Source organism: Equus przewalskii, chromosome 14, assembly GCF_037783145.1.
Source record: "Equus przewalskii isolate Varuska chromosome 14, EquPr2, whole genome shotgun sequence".
In the NCBI taxonomy this organism is placed as follows: domain Eukaryota; kingdom Metazoa; phylum Chordata; class Mammalia; order Perissodactyla; family Equidae; genus Equus; species Equus przewalskii.
The window spans coordinates 18,269,073-18,283,639 of NC_091844.1; the positions used below are offsets into that span (position 1 = coordinate 18,269,073).

The window sequence follows — 14,567 nt, forward strand, 5'->3', positions numbered from 1 at the left end:
GAGGCCACCTCCCTATAGTGCCATCTTTAGATGTCCGTGCTGACCCCCATTGTGCCCTGGTCCCATCCTCTTCCTTCTCAAGGCCTTCCTTGCTGCCGTTCTCCCGGCTCTGTTCTCTCCCTTCCCCCTGGGCCATTCCCATCAGTATGGGAACCCTTAAGCACAGACCCCACCTCTAATTCCACATGGCCTCCAGCTCTACCCCATTCCTCTCCAACCCTTTACAGCAAACCCTTAATAAAGCTGTCCATATCTGCTGATGTCACATCCCCACCTCCTGCTCCGATGAGGTGGTGTTCCCCCAGACGCTCTTCCAGCAACAATATCTTCCAAGATTTTCCTGTTCATTCTCAACCAAGTGATGAGGACCAGATGGACCTGCCCCAGCCCCAGGGTATGCCCTGACTTGGCTTATGCTAATCCGTGTATCCCAGGCCCCTGGACATAGTGACTGGTTCAAGATGGACACCTGACCCATTCAGTCCCATGAGAACTGAGGCATGTCTGATGGAGCTCCTGGGAAAGAAGCTCCCTTTCTCTTCCAAGAGAGCTCCTGGAAGAGAGGCTACCAAACAACTCTCTCTCCCTCCTGATGACAGACTGCAAAGATGGAACGTTTTAACCTGATGCAGCCATTTCTGCGGCCAAGAAGGAAGCTAGCCTGAGGTCCATTTCAGTCTACTGAGGCGGGAAGAACTGAGAGAATATCAGAGAAAGCAGACTGGAGCTCTGGTGACACCACAAATTTCTGGATCATTCTGTGCCTGAGGCTATCTGTGGACTGGTCCATTATTTGAGCCAATAAGTTACCTTTTTTATTCAAGCCAGCATGGGCTAAGACTTGTGTTGCTTGCAACCAAAGGATCCTAAAGAATACACTCTGCCAAAACAGCAAAAGAGGCTGCCTGCCAAGAGAAGCAAAACGATGAGTGTCTGTTCCTTATGACCAAAAGAACTCGAACTCTAACCCTGCGGGTCTCCTGAACGGGTCTAAGAGGGTCGTGGGGTGTATGCACCATGGACTCCAGCCTCCTGGAGCATCACGTGGCTCTAGTGACTTCTAGTGTAAGTACTTCACGACTATAAGTGTGAGAGCTGCAAAGGTGGTCTGTTCACCACTAAATCCCCAGCATCTAGAACAGTGTATGGGACATACAGCAAATGTTTATTGAATGAATGCATGAGTCACCCGAGCATGCCCCGGAGCCCCTCCCCTCAAATCCACCCATGGAAAAGAAACTGCAGCTAAGACCTTGCATGACAATTTATTCTCCTGAGACGGGAAGGCACTGGAAGGGGTTAGATGAGAGGGACGGGAGGGTAGACTCCGGACTCAGGGAGGGAGGAGCTGGGGAGGTTGCTGGAGTTTCCATGCATCTTCCCCAAGGCGGGACCAGAGTTCCCAGAGGCTCAGATGAGACCTGGAGTGGAGAGAAGAGCCAGCTGTGGGCAAGTGTGTGAGGTCTCCGGGGGAAACGGGGACTCAGAGCCACCTGTCCCTGCTGAACACACCCAGAGTCACATCCTGGAAACCTGTGTGGGTTGTGGGGCTTTGAAGATAAAAGCCACAGGCTCCAATGGCAGGAAATGATGGGGACCTCACACGGGCTGACCCACATCTGTCAGCATCAGGTCCTGAAGCATCAGTGAGGGCTAGGCGAGCTACCACAGTAGTTCACAGCTCCATCTCCTGCAGCCATGGCCTGTTCTCTCTGGGCACAGCCTGGGCAGCGCTGGAGGAAGAGGCGAGGAGAGCCATCCCCGCCCGGCAGGATTCTCACACCGAGCTCTCAGGCCCCTAGTATCATGGAGAAGGTTGTGGCCTCCTCTCCCATCCCCAGGGACCTATGCTGAGCTGGGGTGTTGGAGCCTGCTCAGGGCTCTGCCGCCTCTTGAATATCCCAGTCAGGAGGCATTTCCTTGCCGTCAAGCTCTTTACATAATGATCTCCGTCAATCCTCATTCCACCCTCAGAAATACAGATTATTATCCCTCCTCCACAGATGAGGAAACTGAAGCTCAGAGAAGGCAAGTTACCTGCCCAAGGTCACACAGCTGAGGAGAGAAGGATTTTACCTGATTTTACCCCAGACAATCATCAGGCCCCAAGCTCTTAAGAGTATTTCTCAAAGCTCTTCATGATTATGTCTCAAACATTTCTAGCTAAAGCCCACCTACCCAACTTCTCCACAGGGTTGGGAGTAGGGGGAGTAATGTGTCATAACAAGGAAGCTTCTAGGCACACACGTGAGCTGCCTATGAAGTTCTCCATGACAGATCAGGAGGGGATCGGAGCTTGGAGTCTTTGAACATTCCATTTTGGAATATCTTCCACTGCCATCCCAGTGGAGAAGGATAAATCTGATAAACCCAGGGCCAAGGGTGGGCCCTGCAGTGCCAAGATGCTGAGCAGGTTGGGGGAGCAAAAAAAAAACATGTCTGTGTTTTTAAACCATGTTGCACATTCTTGGGGAGGCTGTCTGAGGCCCTCCAGAATGAGTCCTTGCTGTCACCTCTGTACTCACCTGCTTTATGTTTGCATAGCTTGATGTCCACGCAGACTTCCTGGGGCTTTTTGCCAGCCAGGATGTCCCTGGAGATGAGACGAAGACACGTCCTCATGATCTTCTTGCAGGCGCCTCTCAGGAGCCCCAAATTCCTGCACACCCGGGACGCAGCCTCGTTGATGGTGGCCTGTAGCAGCGGCACCAGGATGGGACAAAAGAATCAGATGAGCCCTACCCAGCTCTGTCACCCTATAGAACTCAGCAGCTCTGGGCCCTGGGCAGCTCTGGTGATGAGAGCTGGCTGAGAGAAGCCAGTGCCAGCTAGCTGTGGGAGCTGAGACTGGAGAGACAGGGCTCGGCCCCAACTCCCAGTCCCCAAAGCCCTGGCCCAAGCCTGGCCAGTAGGGGCTTTTGAGAGACAGACAGTTGGCCTTGCCAGAGTCTCAGCCCCCTGTACACACGCGCCCTGTTATCTGTGTGGAGAATGGAGCCCACGGCTACGAGACCCACATTCAAGGCTCTGCCTACATAGTTTCCTGGGTCAAGGGCCTGGCTGGGGCGCTCCACCTACAGAGGGTGTGTGGAAAGGTCGGGAGGGGGTCAGAGCTTGGAGCCTTGGCACATTCCATTTTGGAATATCTTCTACTGCCATCCCAGTGGAGAAGGATAAATCTGAGTACCCAGGGCCGAGGGTGGGCCCCACAGTGCCAAGATGCTGAGCAGGTTGGGGGAGCAAAGGAGAGAGATGGAGAGAGAGTGAAACAAGGGTTCTTGGTAGTGACACATCCACTCATTAAGCACCTACTCAGTGCCAGGTGTGGAGCTCAGCACATCCTACCCTCTGGCTTGTTGAAAAGGCATAGGCAGCTTGGGAGGTAGGGGTCATCATCCGTCCCATTCCGCAGATAAGAAAACTGAGGCTCAGAAAGCGTGAACGATTTGCCCAAGCCGTGCAGTTAGGAAGTGGCAGATCTGGGATTTATCAGTCCTGACCCAGGCCCCCACTGGAACCAGCCCCTCAAAGCTCTGTCTTGGACTACCTTCTTTGGGGACAAGTTCCCTTTGAGAATTTGATGGGAACCATGCACACTCTTCCTCCCACTTTCCCTCTCCTACAGTGTCCCAATTTCACGGGATTCTCTGAAGTCCATCCACAGACACTGGAGGGGCCCACAGAGCCCCTGCTGGGAAGCTCTGGCGCAGCCGGAGGTCAGACCCTCCCCCAGCGCCCCGCTCCAGGCCAGCTGTGCTGGGTGCTCTGGGCCCCTGCCCATTCCCTTGAACAGCGGGCAGAAGCCTCCACCAGTCCAGGCCTCACCTCATTGGGCTGCTCTCCCACCAAATCCTCCAGCTTCTGGAGTATCTTCCGACAAGACCAACAGGCGATGCCCTGCCGCTCTCTTTCCGTCAGCAGGTCACCCTGTCAGGAAAGGAAGTCCCTCGAGGTGGTCTCTCAGACACCCCGAGAGCCCTTGGAAGGGCCCCAGAAAGGGGCCCTTGGGTGTTTCCGAGGCCGGCAAGATCATCTACGATCTTTCCGCCCTTAAGGGCCTGAACCAGACTGGCTGGCCCCTGCCCACCTTCTTGCTAGTCTTAGACGGGCTGACAGACCCCGGAACCTGTCCCCACACCCACAACACCTTTCCCAGCCCAGCACTTGCCCCTCTTCTGTCCTCCGGTCAGACCCCAGAGGACCCTTTTGGGGAGAGCCCAGCCAGACTCTTGCAGCCCCTCCAGTCAGGAATGAGTGTGAATAAAACCAGCATCTTCAGCTCTCAGCCCTGCCTCCCCCTCCCCCATCCACTGGAGATCCCCAGCCCTCGCCCCTGGCGCTATACAGGGAGGAGAGAAAGGAGAGGTACTGTGGGAGGTGAGCAGGAAGCCAGCTGTGTACCTGGAGGTCCTCCTGAGTCAGGCCCTGGCAGAACTGCTCTCCATCAGACAGGTGGGCTGTCGCCAGGTCGTAGCTCTCAGGGTTCAAACCAGAAAAGGTCAGACCTGGGGAAGAAACAGCATCAGCATCCCCCCGCAGGTGGAAGGAGAGGGAAAAGTCAGTTCTCCTGGCTGGTGGGGAGCCCAGGAGGTGACTGGGGCCCAGGACAGGAGTGGGGCCTTGTGAGGAGTCCTGGAGGCCTCTCCTCCCACTCTGCCCTGGGGCCGCTCTGAGCCACCCTCAGCCAAAGACACAGGCTCTCAAGTTCCTGCCGGAAAGCCAAGAGGAAGAGACTCACCTCTCCCCGACCCATGCACCCCCTTCCCATCTCTCTGTCTCTCTCTCTCTTTCTCACACACACATACACACAAACACACACACACACACAAACAAACACACACACACACACACAGTTTTAGGGGTTCGTCTCAAAGGGAACTTCCTTCTTCTTTCAAGATATTCTCTTTCTGATTCTTTCTTTTTCTCTTGCCTCCCAAAAAGAATTCATGTCAGGTGGCCCAATGCAATCCACCCTCCCTTCCAGAAGTGTCTTTACCCTCACTAAGCCCCTGGAGCTCACAGTGATGCCAGGGACTGGGTGAGAGGAGGGGTGCAAGGAGCAGGAGGTGAGCCTTGAGCAGTGAGAGGTCCCCCCTCGCTCACAAGCCCTGTCATAATCCTAGCCCCTGTGGGCCAGAAGAAACATCAGACCCACTGATGAGGGTCGACGACCTTCATGACACAGATGGAGAGGCAGAGGCCCAGGAGGGAAAGGGGGACCCAGGCCACACAGCATGATCAGCAGAGCTAGGATTGGAGCCCCGGCCAGGGCTCACTCCCTTCCTACTAGCTGCCTCTCCCCGTCGGCCAGGTCACTGACAGGCTGGCGCTGAACCTGGCTCTGAGAGAAAGGCCCAGCCTCCACGACGGTGGCAAGAAGGCTGGTGAGGTCCTGGAGACCCAGGGAGCCTGTGGTGCTCCTGCTCGGGGCTCACCAGGCAGGGCCGGAAGGAGCTGTCAGCATCTGCACCAAGGGGGATGTCCTTACCTGGAGTGCCCAGGAGCGCCGAGGCAAGGAGCAAGAGGGCCCGGGAGGTCATGGTGGGGCAGCTGCTGAGGCGCCCTCCACACCCCATTTTATGGAGGCTGGGAACCCGGCTGGGTGACCTGGCCAGGTCCTTCTCCCGGCCACCTCCCCATGTCACTGGGTTTACCACAAACACCAAAACCAATCTGTGGAGAAGTAGGGGGGAGGAGTAACACGTCAGAAGTTCCATGCCCCCCATCATCTCACCTTCCCCCACCCCCACACTACTAGAACTTTCTGAGCTGAGAGGGGTTTGCTGGAGGGCATCAGAGGCCATGGTGCCCACTCTGCCCGGGATACAGTAATGGAAGGAGAAATCCCTGCAACTGAGGGTCAGGCAGGGCCCTTGGCTACGTGAGCATCCAACCCCTCCGCCCCTTCTCTCCCTCCTCTCCTGGGGTCTCAGCTGGTGTTCCTCCATCACATGCCTCCTCGTATCCCTGCTCCCGCCGCAGCCACTTAAGCCAATGTAGCACAGATTTAGCCGGATTTAGAAAAAGTCCCAACTCTCCATCCTCCTTCAGCATTCTCTCTAATTACTGCACCCCCTTCCACCTCCCCAGCAATCCCATCATCAGCTGAGTCCCAAGCTTCAGCCCAGCCTCTTTCTCCAAAACATTGTTATCTTTCCTGAGTCCATTGGGGCCCTGCTCTCCACTCGGCTTCTGCTGAGAAGAAAGAGGATGGAGTCCCAAGGCGGGCAGGCCTCTTACAAGCTGAGGCATGCTCAGGGCATCACAAGCAAGATTCTCCATCTCTTGGATCCACAGTCCCCTCTCTGTAAAATGGGCGAGGTGTTGCCTGCTCACAGGGCTCCAAGGTGGCGCGTTTGCACGTGGGAGGAAGCTTTGCAGCCTGCAATGTGCTAGGCAAATGTAGGCTGTTATCATGGGCTAGAATTCCCTGCGGTGAGTCTGCGAAAGCTGGTTCTGCGGGGGCTAAAAGGTGCTATTGGGGCGAGTGGGGAGGCAGGGTTCCTGTCCTCACGCGGAAATGCCGGGCTGGCGAGCAAGGCTGGCTTCCCACGGACTCCTCACACCTTCACCATGCCAGAGTGTGTGCTGGACCCCAAAGCAGAGCCCTCTGGCTTTCCCAAATGTCTTTGGCCACAAAACCTTCTGGTTGAGGAGCCACTAGAGGGTTTGAGTGGCAGTAACTGATCTGGTCACCTTCTCAGGCTGGTGGGACCAGGAGGGTTACTGGCCTAGCAGTCTCTGGAGCCTGAGCGGCAGTCGTCTTGGAGACAAAAAACAGACAGACAGACAGACAGTCAGGCCCCTCCGCAGACAGTCCGACTGGGGGTCCTCCTCATTCTCACTTCCTTTCTCAAATGGAGGCTGAGTTGAGAATAGGGAAAGCAGGTTTGCTACACCCCATGGTGGATCAGACTGAACCGAGACGGGCAGGGGGCCCCTCAAAGACTTTCTGGCTGCTCACCCCAACCCCAGGGAGGCAGATGCATTTACACACTCACCACACACACTCACTCACATCACACACCTACACACAGTCATACCAACTCACAGTCACACACTCATTCACACACACTCACAGACACTCAGACACACACACTCCCAAACACTCACACACCTACATACAATCACACACCAACTCACAGTCACACTCTCAGACACTCACACACACACACCCCACCTTTATCCCTGCCCATTGTGGAAGCCACTGAATGCCAGACTAAAGAGCGTGGAATTTAATTTAGGCACTTTTTTGTCTCTTATTTTTATGGAAAAAAATGTTAATCAGATAAGTAAGAAAAAACAAATGAAACCACTCATAATTCACCGAACAGATATAAGCCAGTTAAATATTTACAAGGATATCCATTTATACTTTTAAATACATATATTTATAAATAAGTGTAGTTTAGGTATAATTATAATTATATATCATAAAAACCATTTTTAAGATTTTTTTTGATGAGGAAGATTGGCCCTGAGCTAACATCTGTCGCCAATCTTCCTCTTTTTTTTTCTCTCCCCAAAGCCCCAGTACATAGTTGCATATCCTCGTTGCAAGTCATTCTAGTTCCCCCATGTGGGACGCCATCACAGCATGGCTTGACAAGCGATGTGTAGGTCCACACCCAGGATCCGAACCAGCGAACCCCAGGATGCCGAAGCAGAGCACACAAACTTAACCACTCAGCCATGGGGTTGGCCCCAAAAGAACAATTTTTAAACAGCTCTTTTCACTTAACAAAATATCATGAACATCTTTCATGTCAATAAATTTAGATTTCCTTCACCAGTTCCACTGGTTGCCTAATATCCTACATTAGGGATGAACCATGACTGAGTCCTTTGGTTCTGGGACTCACGTGTCCTCCGTGGTGCTTCCACTTGCGGAGCAGAGGCTGAGAAATCCCTCTGATGGCTCGTGCAGTACTCCAGGTGAATGATACCAACACCTTTTTCAGACCGCGTGCTTCATGATCTCAAGATGGCTGCTGTAGCTCCTCCAGACCTCAGGGCCTCATCCCAGGTGGAAAAATAGAAAAAGTGAAGCAGAAAGAGGTGGTACCTATACAAGAAAAGCAAATCTTTCCCAGAAACCTCCATCTCCGATTCATTGGTACTTCTCGGTGCTACCCCGGCTGCAAAGGGCTATAGGGAAGGAAGCCTTTGCTGGGCTTCTGTTGCCACTTTGAACAAAATTGAGATTTTGCAGGAAGATGAGAAGGAATGGGAATCGGGCACGCAATAGCAGCATTGGCTACAGGAGGACTTCTTGCTAAAAGAGGCATTTTGAAGGAAGATGATAGAATTTTGTAGCCAATTAGATATAGGAAATAGAGGAGAGAGGAGGCAAAAGTTTCCAATAGTTGGGGCCTAGGAGACTGGTTGTAAAGTAGAAAAGTCAGGAAAAGGAGCTTGTTTGTGAAAATGGAGTTTGAGGGGTTGCATTTTTATCCAGCTATATGGTGACTACTTGAGGGCAGAGGCACCTCGGGGTCAGGATCTCCCCACCACGACTAGAACAGCCCTCAGACCAAATGGTCCAGTGATGTCAAACTCGACTCACCTCATATAAAGAAACTAGGACTCGGAGAGGTCCAGGGAATTGCCCCAGGACTCACAGCTCGAAAAGGATGCATCTGGAGATTTGAACCCGGGCCTGTCTGAGTCCAAAGCCCAAGCCTTTCCTCAACTCCAGTCCGTCTCTGTCCCTAGGCTTCCAGGGCATAGGTGCTGCCCTCTCACAGCCAGGTCGAGCACTGATCCCTCCACTCTGCCCACCACCTCTGCTCTAACCACTTGTAGAGGCTTATGTGTGAAGACCACATGAATTAAGGGGAAAAGTCCCCAGAAGGTGACTCACGTCTTTCTTTGTTGTGGGGTATTTGGTAAGACCAGATATTCCAGTAAGACCTTGGGGGTTGAGGGGTACCAGACGAAGTTTATGCAGGTCACCACAAACCTCCACCCAGGCCTCTGGGGTCCCTTGTGAAGAGAAACTGGGGCAAGTTCCACCTTCGTCCTACTTGTGGGGTCCCGGGGGACCAGCCCGTTGCAAGTCAAGCCCAGGCCCCCTGGGAGTTTCTGTGTGAAGGCTATTGCTTTCTGTATCTTCTTCAAGAAATCTTTACTTTCTGCAAGGTCATGGTGATATCCTCTGATTTTCTTCTAGGTGCTTTATAGCTTTAACTTTTACATTTAGGCTTATGATTCATCTCAAGTGAGCTGGGTTGAGATTCTGTCGTTTCACATCAACTTCTTGGAAAGAATTTCCTTTTCCCATCGAATTGCTTTGGTACCTTAGTCAGAAATCAACTGACTGTATGAATGTGGGTCTACTTGTGGACCCTTAATCATAGCGACTACTACTTCAATAATAATAAGAAGAAAGCAATTCGCTTTTTTAAATGAGCACAATATTTAAACAGTTAATTCACAAAGGAAGAACAGCCTATAAATATTTTAAAAAGTGCCCAAGATCATAAATTATGAGGGAATTCTATATTAAAACTACAATGAGATGATGGCGTCAAAATGACTAAAATTAAAAAGACAAGATCTCACTTATATGTGGAACCTAGAAAAAAAAACCAAACTCATAGATACAGAGAACAGATAGGTGGGTGCCAGAGATGGCGGCAGGCAAAATGGGTGAAGGTAGTCAAAAGGTACAAACTTCCAGTTAGAAAATAAATAAATCATGGGAGTGCAATGTACAGCATGGTGACTATAGTTAATGATGCTGTATTATATATTTGAAAGTTGCTAAGAGAGTAGATCTTAAAAGTTCTCATCATTAGAAAAAAAATTGCAACCATGTGTGGTGATAGATGTTAACTAGACTTATTGTGGTGATCATTTCACAAATATACATATATCAAATCATTGTGTTGTGCACCTGAAACTAATACAATGTTATATGTGACTTATATCTCCATTTTTAAAAAGTGAATAATAATGCTTATTGTGCAAGGTTGTTGGGAGATGTTAAAAATCATATTAAAGAGTTGGCACTTAGAGGGAAAAAAAGACAATCCCAAACACTGATGAGGATGTGGAGCAACCGTACTTCAAACACTGTTGGTGGGAGTATAAATGGTACAATCACTTTGAAACTTGGATGGACAGCTTTGCCTGGCGTTAAGTATACACCTGCCCTATGAGCAAGCAGCTCCACCCCTACAGCTTCACCCCACACTAAATGAAAGCACGTGCACATACAAAGACTATACAGGAATATTCAGACTTTGGACCCAGTAATTACACTCCTAGATACATACCCAAAAGAATCAAAAACAGGCACTCAAACAAATATTTGTATGTTAATGTTCATAGCAGCATTATTCACAATACCCAAAAGTGGAATCAATCTAAGTGTCCATCAACAGATGAATGGATTAACATAATGTGGTATACACATACACTGGAATATTATTCAACCATAGAAAAGAATTAAGTTCTGACACACACTACAACATGGATGAACCTTGAAAGCATTATGCGAACTGAAAGAAGCTAGACACAAAAGGATAAATATTGTATGATATCACTCACATGAAATATCTAGAATAGGCAAATTCATAGGAACAAAAAGTAGATTAGAGGTTCCCAAGGACTGAGGGGAGGAGAGAGGAAGGAGTTAGTGCTTAATGGTTATAGAGTTTCTATTCGGGGTGATGAAAAATCTTTTAGACATAGATAGTGCTTATGGTTGCACAACACTGTGAATGTAATTAATGCCACTGAATCATACACTTAGAAAAGGTTAAAATGGCAAATTTTATATTATATATATTTTACCACAATAAAAAAATTTCTTAGGGGGCCGGCCCCATGGCCAAGTGGTGAAGTTTGTGTGCTGGGGTGGCATCCCACATGCCACAACTAGAAGGACCCCCAACTAGAATATACAACTATGTACTGGGGGGATTTGGGGAGAAAAAGTAGAAAAAAAAATTTTTTTTTTAAAGAGAATGTTCACAGAAACTTTTTCATAAGAGCCTAAAATTAGAAATAACCAAAATAGCCATCAACAGCTAAATGGATAAACAAATTAAGGTATAGCCATACAATATAACACTACTGTTCTAATAAAAAGAAAGGAATTTAGAATACATGCAACGAAATAGATGAATCTCAAACTCTGAGCAAAAAGAAGCAAGATGCAAAAGACTACATTCTGTATGATTCCATTTCTATGAAGTTCTAGAAGAGGCAAAATTCATCTATGGTGAAAGAAAGCTGAGAAATGCTAGGAAGTGGGAGGGAGATGTGGGGATTATTGGCTAGTTGCACAAAGGGGCTTTCTGAGGTGATGAAAATGCTCGATATCCTGCTCAGGGCGTGAATTGCATGGGCATAGACAACTATCAAATCTCAACTGTACACTTAGAAAACCCAACTGTACACTTAGGATTTTTGCATTTCACTATATGTAAATCATATCTCAATAAAAGGTTTTCTAAAAAATTCTGAAGTTACAATTTTATGACTCCTAATGAACGTGATCAAATACTTTCCAAAAGGATTGTGTCCATTTACATCACCTGTACCAGTTCCCTGCGCTTTCACCAGCATTAAATACTATCACAGTCTTTTCTTTTCTTTTTAAAGATTGGCACCTGAGCTAACAACTGTGGCCAAACTTTTTTTTTTCTGCTTTGTCTCCCCAAATCCCCCCAATACATAGTTGTATATCTTAGTTGCAGGTCCTTCTAGTTGTGGCATGTGGGACGCCACCTCAACGTTGCCTGACAAGCGGTGCCATGTCTGCGCCCAGGATCTGAACCCGCGAAACCCTGGGCAGCTGCAGCGGAGCACACGGACTTAACTACTTGGCCACGGGGCCGGCCCCCTATCACATTCTTTAATTTGCAAATGTAAGTGAAAATAGCAACTATTTTTCGTTTCCACTCATGACTACAAATTGAGTTTAATATTTTCCCATATGTTTGTTTACTGCTACATTTCTTTGGGGGGAATCATCTTTTTGTGTCCCTGGCCCATTATCGATCAGACTCTACTATTTTTTTCAGTTTGTAAGAATTCTTCATGTAATAAATACACTAATGGTATGATATATTTACTCCAAATATTCTGTCACTTCTTAACTGACCTTTAAACTTGGTAAGATTTTTCTTATGTACAGAAATTTTTCATTTTCTATAGTCAATATGTCTCTTTCTTTATGACATCTTTTCTCAGTTTGTAAAGTTGTCATTACCTCCTTTCTGTAGAAAATCTTTGCTTTCTAATTTTTGTAGTAATAGATATTTTTAATATGACAGTTTAATTCTCTGGAATTTATTTTTGTAAGGTAGGGGGAAGGATCAAAATTTATTCTTTTCAAAATGCTATTGGGTTAATCTAAAACTATTGATTGTATAATATCTTCCTCTCCACGATTTGAAATGACTCTGTTATCAAATATTAAGTTATATGCAATAAGATAAAATTTTGAGCTATCTATTCTGTCTCATTGACCTGAATATCTATTATATTACTTTAAAATTATACTCCAGACATTTTATATACTGTAACACTTTATATACCAAAAGTATATGTAAAGTATACTATATATACTAACCACTAAATATATACTAAATACTAAAGATAATGCTTTAGAAATTGTTTTGACAAATGAAATATCACACTGTAATTCTCATTTAAAATTTTGTTGTAACTCAACAATAATATGGAAAAAATTGATCTCCTTATAGCCACTTTTCCAACCATGAGCATAGTATGACTTTCTGGTTTTCCGAGTCATCTTTTATAGCTCTCAAAGAAGTTTTAGGAAGAACTCTCCAGCGTGGGGATGCCGAGCATGCTCGAGCCGGGTGGCCTGGGGAGGTGGTGGCAGGGGCGCCCCCCGCATCCCCTAGGCGACCATTCAGACCCGCCTGCGGAAGAAGGACCAGGCACAGAGAAACTCGCTCGGTCCCACACTAGCACACATGACTCGGAGCTTATTCATATGACGTTTTGGTATAACAAAATAAAATGCAGGGAACCAAAAGTAAGATAATTAAAGGCAGTAAAACTGAAATAAAATAGGAAGATCATCAGCCAAGAAAGACCCAGTGGAGAAAGCAGAGGATGGGAAAGAGAGTGAAGCAGGGTTTTATAATGATGTATTTCAGCAGGCTGCCTGAAATTTAACTGAAAAATCATCGCTTTTTCTTTAGAGAACTGCTCTTTTCAGTTACATGAAACAAACCAGCCTCTCGATGTGAACTGTCTGCTATTCTTGCTTATACTTAGGAAAATATAATTAAATATTCTCATGCTTGGCATGAGAAGGAAAAACACCTATAAAATTTTATGGAATATTTTTCATTTCACTAGCATTCATCAATCTTTCACTTTTAGTAAACATTTCCGTTGTATTCTATTTCGGGGATTTTGTACTTTTAGGGATTAGGTTTACTAAATACCACATCTGCCTTTTTACTCAAATTATTTTCTTTACTTGTGGCTTTTTGCATTAGCCAGTTTTCCTGATAGCTTGTATAGATTATTACCTGAATTTCTCTAAAATCACCAAGTTTCCGTTTAGATGTCAAAAATTATTTTTATTTCTTTACAGTAATTTTAATTTGGATTTCCATTCTTCCTTATGTTTTGGGAGATCTGTCTGTCTACCGAAGTCTGAAAGCACAGAATATTTATTCTTATCAGTGTCCTTTTTGCATCGGCATTCAGAGTTACTGCCTGTCATTTTCCATGGTGATTTTATTTATGGCTTTTACAACCTCTGGCCAGAAGCTATGACCTTGGTACAGGCCACTGAGATAACTTCCTGTATGAATGAGACTATCCAATATTTTCTCTTTTCATCCTACTCCAATTATACTGCGAGCTCTAAAAAATACTCTTGCCCAAGCTCATTATCTCTTTTCTTGGTACCTGGTTACCATCTGTGCCACTTCAAGTAATCCCCCCTTTTCTTAAAGTACAGATGCCAGCGTTTTCTGAGAGGAACATTCTCTGGTTGTACTTTGTCAATAGTTTTCACATTGCTACAGTGATTGCTTTAATTGTCACAAGCTTGATTTAAGAAACATTGCATTACTTATGGTTCCATTTGTCAACTGGAAATGCTGCTTCATCCCACTTACGGTTCATGATCTTGAGCAAATTGAAAAGCCTACATCAATAACAATTTGTTAATGTCTCAACAAATTATCTCTAACATTACAACTAATCAAAACTTACAACTACAGGGGGCCCACCTGGTAGCATGGTCTTTGGGTTTGTGCACTCTGCTTCCGTGGCCCGGGGTTCACATGTTCCGGTCCCAGGCACGGACCCGAGCACAGCTTGTCAAGCCATGCTGTGGCAGGTGTCTCACATATAAAATAGAGGAATATGGGACAGATGTTAGCTCAGGGCCAATCTTCCTCAGCAAAGAGAGGAGGATTGGCAGCAGATGTTAGCTCAGGGCTAATCTTCCTCACCAAAAAAAAAACAAACCTTACAACTACAATAAGAATCCTAATTTTTAAAATGAGAAAGAATAATGACTCAGGACATATAAAAATGAACTAAAACTTTTCCTGTCCTAA

At 47.1% G+C, this 14,567-nt stretch overlaps 1 protein-coding gene and 1 pseudogene across 1 annotated transcript; one reads left to right on the plus strand and one right to left on the minus strand.

Moving 5' to 3' along the window:
- Positions 1–1,249: 1,249 nt before the first annotated feature.
- Positions 1,250–5,656, minus strand: GNLY (granulysin). Its single transcript, XM_008529264.2, has 5 exons — positions 5,489–5,656; positions 4,402–4,505; positions 3,826–3,927; positions 2,526–2,694; positions 1,250–1,421 (listed from the first exon to the last, which is right to left on the minus strand). The coding sequence occupies exons 1-5, from the start codon at positions 5,574–5,576 to the stop codon at positions 1,411–1,413; spliced, it is 474 nt and encodes a 157-aa protein (XP_008527486.1). The 5' UTR covers positions 5,577–5,656; the 3' UTR covers positions 1,250–1,410.
- A 7,509-nt stretch (positions 5,657–13,165) lies between these two features.
- On the plus strand, positions 13,166–14,172 carry LOC103556965 (probable G-protein coupled receptor 160; annotated as a pseudogene).
- Positions 14,173–14,567: the final 395 nt, after the last annotated feature.

Excerpts from the sequence above, each read along its gene's own strand:
- GNLY (XM_008529264.2), bottom strand. The coding sequence starts at position 5,576 with ATGGGGTGTGGAGGGCGCCTCAGCAGCTGCCCCACCATGACCTCCCGG. Across the intron at positions 3,928-4,401 it reads TGACTCAGGAGGACCTCCAG|GGTGACCTGCTGACGGAAAG; the intron begins GTACACAGCTGG and ends CTTTCCTGACAG. Across the intron at positions 2,695-3,825 it reads TGGGAGAGCAGCCCAATGAG|GCCACCATCAACGAGGCTGC; the intron begins GTGAGGCCTGGA and ends CCGCTGCTACAG.